We start from the raw sequence: 10,053 nt of genomic DNA, 5'->3' as shown, positions 1-10,053 counted from the left end.
TCCTGTATGAGTTAAGCAAGACATTCAATTTCCTTCACATTGTATAGGAAACACAGTTTCTTACTTGGAAGGGCATCCAAATCAATTTTTGCAATCAAATGGGCCCACACTGGAGCAAAATTTTTATTTGCAAGATTGCGTAAAATAAACCCACACTGGGGCAAATTTTTTCAGTCACACTACTCTTTCTATGAATAGTAGTTGCAATTTTTTGAAATTCAAGTGCATGTCATAGTGAGCCCCTGTGCAGGTATTTATAGTTGAAATCGACGAAAAAGCATCTGGTGATGTGGGAGGCCGATGCCGAAGAAAGAGAAGAAAGAAGGGAAAAGGGCCCTACACTGGGGGCAAATTATTTTGAAAAAGATTCTCTCGAAAAATCAGAAAAAATTCAAAAAAAATTCAAAAGTCAAAAATCAAGTTCAAATTCTTGTTTCTTGGAAAATCAAATTCAATTTCTTGACCGCTTTTTATCTTCGGCAGGACCGGGTTTTATCCCGCTGACCGTTTACTTTGGCAGGACCGGATTTTATCCCGCTGACCGCTCATTTCGGCAGGACCGAGTTTTATCCCGCTGACCGCTTACTTCGGCAGGACCGGGTTTTATCCCGCTGACCGCTCACTTCGGCAGGACCGGATTTTATCCCGCTGACCGCTTATTTCGGCAGGACCGGGTTTCTGACCGCTTATTTCGGCAGGACCGGGTTTTATCCCGCTGACCGCTTACCTCGGCAGGACCGGGTTTTATCCCGCTGACCGCTTACCTCGGCAGGACCGGGTTTTATCCCGCTAACCGCTTTTTATCTACGTTGGGACTGGGTTTTATCCCGCCAACCTCGGCAGGATCGGGTTCTATTCCGCTGACCGCTTTTATCACGTTGGGACCGGGTTTTATCCCGCCAACCTCGGCTGGATCGGGTTTTATCCCGCTGACCGTCCACACCCCGTCAGACTTAGATGTTATCCCACCGACCAATTCATCACACTGGGGCAAATTTTTAGATAATTTTTCAAACAAGTCTTATACAGTTCTTCATTTTACATTTTCTGTTCGGGTCTATCCCGTGGGTCTATCCCATTTTTCATTTTCTGTTCGAGTCTATCCCATTTTACATTTTCTGTTCGGGTCAGTCCCGTTTTTAATTTTATGTTTGGGTCAGCCCCATTTTAGAATTCTTGTTCGTTGGAATCATTTTTGCAGCCAAATAATGCAGGTAAGTATTTGGTGTCTACTTCTTTGTCTCAAGTTTTTTCAAAACTCAGACAAAGAGGGGCAAACTGTAGACACCAAATTTTAAATAATTTGTATGTTGCATCCATTTCATAATTTTTGTTTTAGATTGTTTGCATTTTTAGTTCATTATTGTGTGTTTTGCACTATTAGTTGTTATGATTCATTTTCGCCCTTTTAGTTGACCTATTTCATTTGCTATTTATTCTTATTTACTTTTAGTTTTAGTTTTTAGTTTTAGCTTTTAAGTTTAAGATTAGCATAGAGTTTTTAGAAAAAGAAAAGGAAAACATCAAAAATATGTTTTAGTCATTTTGTTTTTATTCAATGCTTTCTTGAAGGAAAAATGAAAATGAAAAATCATAAAAAAAAAAAGAGAAAAGAGAAAATTAAAGAAAAAGAGGAAAAAGAAGAAAAATTCAAAAAAAAAATAGGCTTTAGTTGGCTTGGAAAAATGGAAAGAAAGAAAAAGGAAAATTTGTTCACAAAAATATGTTTATTTCTTTTAAATTCAACTTTTTGGCATTTTATTTTATTAAGTTATTTTGAAAAAAGTGAAAAATGAGAAAAATGAAAAAAAATGGAAAATTGCATTTTTTGTTGTTTTTAGTTTATTTTTTATCTAATGTTAATTAAGTTGTTTTCATCATTAATTATTATTGTTTTATTATTATCATTTTTGTTGTTTAATTAATTAATTAGTCAAAAAAAAAAAATACCGCAGCATGCACGCTGCAATAAAATTGCAGCGTGCAAAGGACAGCCACGGAGCATCATCGGATGGCTGGATGGAAAGGGAAGGACAAGCCTTCATCCTCACCATTGGGGTGAGGGTTTAGGAACCTTGGAGTTCCATATAAAAGGGATAAGAAGCAGCAGCCGCAAGGTTTTTTGGGGGGGAGAGAGAAAAAAGAGTGAAACGGCAAAAGAGAAAGGAGAGGTTTTAGAGGAGGGGCGGCGCATAAAAAATCAGAAGGCTGGGTAGAATTGAGAGCAAGAGAGAAAAAGGGGCAGAGCTAGGAAGAAAGAGGGAGGGGTTTCAGGAACAACTAAGAACACTAGCATCGAGAGAGAGCTGAAGTGGGCGACGGCTAAAAAAACCGAGAAAAGAGGAGTAAAGTCTGGACGGCTAACGAAGAGAAGAAACCCCAGAGACCAGAATCTCTAGCTCGTGTTTTCTTCACCGAAGTCTGCAAATTTGTCTCCTTCGATCTCTGGTGGAGTGTGTCCAATATCTTGCGGGTGCCGGCTGCAGTTTCAAATCCAAGGGCAGTGAAGAGGTAATTTTCGTTTTTTTTTTCTCTTTTTCGCTTCAAGATTTGTTCGTGACTGAATGTTTATGGTTGCCTGTTCCCTATTGTTTCCCACACTTTTCCTTCCGTTCATTTTTTTTGGGCCAAAAAGCTGTTCCTTTTTCTATTAAATTTGGTAGTTTGGTTGAGTCTCTCTTCGGTTGCTATGCTGGGTTTGAAGATTGTATGAGACAGAATAATGGGTTTGGTTTGGGTGGCGGAAATTCACGGAAGAAACTCTGCTATAACTTTGCCCAATTCGGCCTCTAACTATGAGATATAAATTCGGGCAGAATGAAGAATCAAGAACCCTAATTTTTCAATTTTTGGTCCAAAACAGAAATTGATTGCAATTGTCCACTTTTTCCACCTCATAGAGTCCTTAAACATCATTTCCAATCATCATACATGACCACATAATCATACTCATATGAAAACAGAAAAATCCCCAAAAATTATAAAATTTCACCAATTCAACCAAAACCAAGAAATAATCCATAAAGTTGCACCTTATACCACCACTAATCATGATTTAAGCATCAATTAAAGAAGGAGGGTGATTCTTCACAACTTACCTTAAGAACAAGAGAGAGAGAGCTATTGGTCACCTTAACTTTCCAAGAAACTCCACCAAACAACTCACTATCACTCCCTTGAGTGTTTCTATGGAACAAAAACAAGTTTAGATGGTTGAATTCTTGGATTTGAGCAAGAGAGAATCAAGAAGTTGAAGAGGTTTTCTTTCTTCCTTTCCTAGAGAGAAATTCAGCCAAGCTTGAAGAAAAATGGAAGATATTTGGTCAATTTTTGGTTTTATTTAGTAATTGGTAAAAGGTTGAATAGTAAGTCAATTGTAGGATTTAATCTCCAAGTGACACATGTCAAGACACTTGTCCCTCTCATTAATGTCATGCCTAACCTTTTTGTCTTTCTCACACCTATGCACTTGGCACCTCTAAATATCTAATAACACCCGATAAATTAAACCCAGTATCCAAAACTTAACCGAACTGGCCGAATTTTTCCGAACTTTTCGCACTAGTGGGTCCCACGTCCGATATACACTTTTAATTTCTCAAAAAACTCACCAATGCTAGAAAAATCATCTAAAACTTATATTTACTCATAAAAATTATCTAGAAAATTTTCCGAATACAGAAAGTGCAGAAAACAAACCATTGAAAATAAGAAAACCTGGAAATATAATAAAACCTAGAAAATGGAAAGATTACGGGTTCTCACAAACTCCAACCCAGATACTTAAAAACTCGCCCATCAGTGAAGCAGCTTCTTATCTGCTTTCAGAAATAGATCTGAAACTATTTACTTACCTTTGTAATCTTCTCCAGATCATCTTGTCCACCATCAGTAATATCATCCCCAAATACAATACGTTCAGCACATCGCCCACCATGAGCAACTACCATTTACATTTTCATGTAGCCAAAGGTTGTATAACCTTGATCAACCATATCTTCTCGAGGATAAAACACAGATATAGCAGTTTCCTTTTCAATAGAACAAGGAACAGTGTTGGAGACAACTCGGGCAAGATTAAGCGCTATAAATGTTCACAACAGGAGCTGTACCTTGCCACCAGGTAGAAGTTGAGAAAATGCATGCCAATCAAAATGAGGGAACAAGTGCATGTGCCAAGACTATCTGTCCAGCTTCATGTACTGCCAGAAGTCTCTTCTTTTCAAAAGACACCTATTACGTGAACGCATTAAACATGTGATGAAAAGAACATCTAGAAGGATCTTAAAATGTTTGCAGCGATACTCTTATTAGTTTGCATGAAAAACATGCTTACATTTTGTTCACATTTCTGCTGCTCTTCCTCCGTGAGAAGCACACCCATACCCTCAAGCAGTTGCTTGTCCAATACATCTACAATGTCTTGTTGGTAGATCTTAGTATGCCCTTTTCTCACCTGTACAAGTAGTGAAAAAGCCTGTTAAGAGTATTTTGTTCATCATCTGTATGTATACAATACAAGTGAAATAGAAGACAACAATCATATCTAGAGCCAAAGGTCATGAAAAGTTCCAACTGTTGAGAAAGCCTCAACATCTTGAAGATCTTTCTGCATGGATTTAATACGTTGAGCTCACAAAAAAGGGAGGGAGGGTTGGGAAGTAAATATTATATCTGAGTTGCATCTTAAGTTCTCATGTTTAACCAAATATGTATCTTGAGATAGACTTTTAAACATCAGCTGCAGTTTAGGAAGGCTGTACATTTTGAAACTCAAGTTATTTAATTTATCCATTACACAAATAATATCAGAGGATTAAGCCTTAATCTCAATAATCAGGATTTAAGAATTCAAATGCAAAAGGATAAGAGATCTGCCAACAAGTAATCCACAAAACATGGTGATAAAAAATTTTTTAATTCTGAAAGCTTTCTCTTGAACAATAAAACATTTCCATGTTCATTATTCCATTCCATCCATTAAAACAGAGGTCACCAGAATATGTATACAGTAGATCAAAAATATAGCTTGTAAAGCACAGAGATGACTAACTTACCGACATTATTCCAGCTTCATTCACTAGGTTTCTAATATCCGCTCCTGAATATCCAACAGTACGAAATACAAGCTGTACAAGTAAAGAGACAAGATTGTCATAAGTAAACCATTCTCCAGACCTTTTAGTCAGAAGCCCCTTTACTCCAAAGCCCCATGGAGGTAAAATATTTAACAGAGAGAGAGGGCGGGAGAGTAAATTCTTAATTAAATAGTAGCAGACAAAAGAAAACAAGACTCTCCTCCCACTGATACATTAAATGGAAGGGGACCACGACCTGCATAGAAAGAGATTGAAAAAAACCCTCCATATGATACCTCGGAGGAGTTGTAAAATCAGTGGAGTGATACAAGAGTTCAGCAATTAGACACATTATACCTTCTCAAAATCAACATCCTCTGCAAGTCGTTTACCAGCACTATGCACACCAAAAATTTGTACACGTTGCTTTGCATCAGGTAATCCAATATATAAACGACGGTCAATACGTCCAGGCCGAACAAATTCTAGGTCCAATTCATCTGGCCTATTAGTAGCACAGATGAATTTGACAACTTGCCTCAATGAGAACCTGTCAACACCTGTTCTTTCTTTCCTGGGAACAACAGACTTCCCTTTGTAAGCGGTAATATTAAACTTGCAATTACTAAACAGCAGCTGCAAATTTCAATATGGACAATTATAAAATTGTGAAATTGACTCTATCCCTACATCCATCTCTCTCTTTCTACTCCCACCCCTTCCTTCTCCTTGCCAATCTTTATTCCATTACAACATGTTCCCATGATTGATAAACATCCAATCAGAAGTACAACAATATGCAATGTGGAAACACTAATTTTAGTGAAGTTATGACAACAATAGTCAGAAACTCTAACTTGAAACTACTAATAAATAGAGAAGCCATAACTAGCTCCACTATTTCTTCCCTAGTGCATGGCAACAATACATCAAAATGCATAAACTTTCACCATCTATTAATCACATGAAAGCAGCATAAATATTATTCAGTTTAGCAAGTCTGTCATTTTAAGTCTTACATCACATACAGTCTTGTAATATGATCTTTGTAACAAAAACAGGAACTCTCTCTTACAGTTGAATCCTGATTGAGCACACAACCCTATAGATTTAAAAAGTTTACCATGCTACTAAACATCCTTCACTAGGAGACCAAGATGGAACAACATGAAACACCACACATATCGAATCATCACTATGAATTTCCCTCACAATCACTTGTATGTGGACAATTCCTCCTGGATTCACAAAAACTGAATCTCAAGCAAACAAAGTGCTGTGGTCAAAATTTTGGGGATTCCAGGAAATAACATGCTAAATCTTAAAAAGATAAACCTGCCATATCAATACTTAGATACGCAGAAGCAATATAGTCGTGGCATAAGGAAGACACTAACTCTCCATCAAGCTGAGCAATAAGAGCTTCAAATGTTGCTCTTCTTCGTGGATCCTTTCGAGCATGCCTTGTCGCGCCCCATTTTTTGAATAAATGAATAAATAAGATGGTTTAAAAAATGTATTTTTTGATTCAATTTGTTCAAAAAATGGGGCGCGACAGTTGGCGACTCCACTGGGGAATTGAGAGTCCGAGCAATCGATTTAGTCAAATTCTTTTCTTCTTTTAAACCTTTTTATTTATCACATTGGATGTTTAGGGTTGCATTTTTCCCTTTTCTAGGATTTTTGCATTTCGTGTATCAACTCACTTCCTCACACGTTCGCCTACGATTGTTTTGATGAATGGATGTTTGTATGTGATTCTGCGCTTTGCATTGCATTTGGGAGGGGATTCTACCTTAGAGCCTTGCGTGGGTTCTCGATCCCTCCCCTCCAAAACGTGCACTATCATACGCGCATACGCTTTATTATTCATCCCTCTTTATTTTCTTTTTAGTGGCTTGTCACGCCACTCCACCCTAGTAGGATTAGGAGACCCACTTGGACGTGTGATCGTGGCACGACGTGTGCGTAGCACGATCCAATGGGTCACTCGATCTTCCGCTTTAAACTTTGGGTTAATAGCCTTCAGTTTTTAGTCGAAGGTTGAGGATTTTTATAGATTCACTCAAACATGCAGTCGTAACATGACGTGTGCGTAGCGGTGTTTGGGGAATCGCTCGAGCCACCGACAAAGGGCCTTGGGAGTGATGACCCTTGGCCACGAGTCTGAAGGCTTGGGGGCCTGAGCTTATTGAGTATAGATGCATTAGCGAACCCCAACCTCATGCATCCATATAGTTTCACCTAGGGTAGAGTCTGCCTTACCCTATTAGGGACACCTTTCACGAGGGGAGGGATCCCACCCTTTTTTTTATTTATGTTTCCTGCTTTTTATATCCTCTAATTGTCCAACGTGTTATGTGATTATGTGTTGAACTAACGTTTCCTTGTTTCTTATCTTTTGCATTCACAAACGTTAGGAAATAAGAGGTCTGGCAAGACCTCCTTTTAGGACCTACCCTTGTAGATAGGCTATTGCACGTTTGAAAATTGTGGTACATTTTGTTCATAAATTAATAATGCCATACCATTTTAGGCCTACCCTGGCAAATAAAGGGTTCCTTAGGTCACGTTTCATTTCGAATTGCATATTTACATCGCTTTAATAAATGGCATCATGCATAACCCTAAAAAGGGAATGCCACTTAGGGGATCCCGTGTTAGGAATAAACCACCTTGTGTCTCGGATACTTAATCCAGTGAGACTTGCACGCTTACATTTTGTACCATCCAAAGGGGTAGTGCACAAGGTAAGGTAGGATTCGATCATTTTCATAGAGTGATTTTTGGAATATGAACGTCTAATAATCACTTTTTGGCCATTTTATCAAACTTGGTAAAAATCCCTTGCGTAAAGGACATTAATTTGAAGAAATTCACAAATAATGCCTCCTATTGAGACAATAAATAAATTGAGGCCAAATCGTGATTTTAGAAGGCTCATAGACTAATTTTTTGAAGCCACCAATGGCCAGACGATTCAATCGATCCATTTTTGTCAATTCAAAATCAATTTTGAATAAACCATTCATTTGACCAATTTACCCTTTTTAGGGTCATCTGGTCAATTTTTGAAAAATCATCCATTCATTTGATCAATTTACCCTTTTTAGGGTCACCTGGTCGATTTGGAATAAATCGTCAATTCATTTGACCAATTTACCCTTTTTAGGGTCATTTGACCAATTTACCCTTTTTAGGGTCATCCGGTCGATTTTGAATAAATCGTCGATTCATTTGACCAATTTACCCTTTTAGGGCGATCTGGCCAATTTTGAAAAAATTCTCAATTTCATTCAATTCATTTGACCAAGTTCCTTTTTTTAGGACGATCCGGTCAATTTTGAATAAAATTCTCAATTTCATTCAATTCATCCGATCAAGTTCCTTTTTTAGGATGATTCGGTCAATTTTGAGTAAGTTTTAAATTTCACTCAATTCATTTGACCCGTTTCCCTTTTTAGGGTAATCCGGTCGATTTTTGAATAAATCATCAATTCATTTGACCAATTTACCCTTTTTAGGGTCATTAGGCCGATTTTTGGATAAATTATTAACTCCATTTCATTCCTTTGGCCAATTCACGCATTTTTAGGGTAACCGAGCCGATTTTGAATAAACCAAGTTTCGTTCAATCAATTTACCCTTTTTAGGGTGATCTGATTAATTTTGGATAAATTAAATTTCATTCAATTCATTTGACCTGTTTCCCTTTTTAGGGTAATCTGGTCGATTTTTAATTTCATTTGACCAATTAGGATTTCAATGTCGAATTTCAAAATGGAAAACCTGGTCGATTTTGAGAAAAACATCCATTGCATCCAGCCATTTGATCAGTTGGAGTTTTGACCCGTGCTTCACTAAGAAAAATTGTCAAAACAAATTCCGGTCTCTTCGATAGGAAGTTCGTCAAAGTCAAACCCGTACATTTTTGCAAATTCTTGTATCGATCAAAAGTGATCAATCCATTCGGATGTTTACCTCATTTTGACAAGTGTCTCTCGTCAATCCAATTGACCAAATTATTTTTCACTCAATGAGTTGATCAGATCCATCAGGTATGGTATAGTGCCTACCTCAGAGGATTGCATTTTCATTCTAGGCCTACCCTTGGTACAAGAAGGGTTCCCCCATAGGACATGCATCTGAATTACTTTAATTGTTGCTAACTCCTGTCTTTTCCTTTTTCCTTTTTCTTTTCTTTTTGACAGCAGTCAATCAAGAAGGGTATCTAATAAGGGTTTTCTTACACTCTCAGGTAGTATATAGCTACCCGAAAAAGCCCCATTATCACCCGATCGCATAACCGAGCTTCAAGAGATAGTGTAAATATGAGTACCCATCCAGAATCATCTGATAGGCCCGCAACTACATCACCGACTGACTTGACAAATCTGGGAGCTCAACTGCGTGAAGTTCTAAACCGATTTAATGAGCTGAGCGTTGGAATGATGGCCCAACGGCGAGTAATCGATCAATTGGTAGCTAGTGGTGCTAGCGGTGAACAACATGAGCCCCTACCTCCTAGCCACTCTGAACCTCAACCCATATTTTTACCTTATATTCAAACCTCTTTTACTTCACAAGTCATAAACCCACCTGAGGAAGTCTTTACTTATCCCACTCATGGCCCACAACCTGCTTATGCACCTTACATCCAAACTAACCCTCCTCATGTCCAAATTCCCCAAAATTATCCGTCAATTACTATGAGCATGCCATTCGAGCCACAGGGACCTTATTATTACTTTACCGCTGAGCCATTCACCCTAGATACCGCTGTTCAAGGGAAAGTTGAAGCCGGGGAGTCATCCGCACCAGTGGATAAGAATTTGGTAAAGCGATTGGATCGGTTTGAGGAGTTCATAAGGAAAAGCCAAGGCTTGAACAAACAAGGAGGGTTTGACTACAACGATCTGTGCCTATTTCCTGATATGCAATTGCCAATGGGTTTCAAAGCACCCAAATTTAGCAA

General features: G+C 38.1%; 1 protein-coding gene and 1 long non-coding RNA gene across 2 annotated transcripts; both read right to left on the bottom strand.

Moving 5' to 3' along the window:
- Window positions 1-3,955: 3,955 nt before the first annotated feature.
- On the bottom strand, window positions 3,956-4,169 carry LOC140004588 (uncharacterized). The gene is made up of 2 exons (XR_011815001.1): window positions 4,113-4,169; window positions 3,956-4,031 (listed from the first exon to the last, which is right to left on the bottom strand). It is a non-coding gene; the product is annotated as an uncharacterized lncRNA (long non-coding RNA).
- Window positions 4,170-4,181: 12 nt separating this feature from the next.
- On the bottom strand, window positions 4,182-9,366 carry LOC113689187 (ATP-dependent zinc metalloprotease FTSH 12, chloroplastic-like). The gene is made up of 6 exons (XM_072049911.1): window positions 9,329-9,366; window positions 6,476-6,541; window positions 5,436-5,652; window positions 5,058-5,129; window positions 4,329-4,456; window positions 4,182-4,233 (listed from the first exon to the last, which is right to left on the bottom strand). The coding sequence occupies exons 1-6, from the start codon at window positions 9,364-9,366 to the stop codon at window positions 4,182-4,184; spliced, it is 573 nt and encodes a 190-aa protein (XP_071906012.1).
- Window positions 9,367-10,053: the final 687 nt, after the last annotated feature.

The sequence above is a fragment of the Coffea arabica genome, chromosome 5c, assembly GCF_036785885.1.
Source record: "Coffea arabica cultivar ET-39 chromosome 5c, Coffea Arabica ET-39 HiFi, whole genome shotgun sequence".
Classification (NCBI taxonomy): Eukaryota; Viridiplantae; Streptophyta; class Magnoliopsida; order Gentianales; family Rubiaceae; genus Coffea; species Coffea arabica.
The sequence above is the reverse complement of the archived record's forward strand: the minus strand, read 5'-3'. Positions and strand labels throughout refer to the sequence as shown.

What these genes read in the sequence shown, in the direction of transcription:
- LOC113689187 (XM_072049911.1), bottom strand. Translation starts at nt 9,366, where the DNA reads ATGGGGCTTTTTCGGGTAGCTATATACTACCTGAGAGT. An exon ending in AGGATGTTGATTTTGAGAAG is followed by an intron (nt 5,130 to 5,435) that starts GTATAATGTGTC and finishes TTACTTGTACAG; the next exon opens with CTTGTATTTCGTACTGTTGG. An exon ending in ATGAAGCTGGAATAATGTCG is followed by an intron (nt 4,457 to 5,057) that starts GTAAGTTAGTCA and finishes CTACTTGTACAG; the next exon opens with GTGAGAAAAGGGCATACTAA.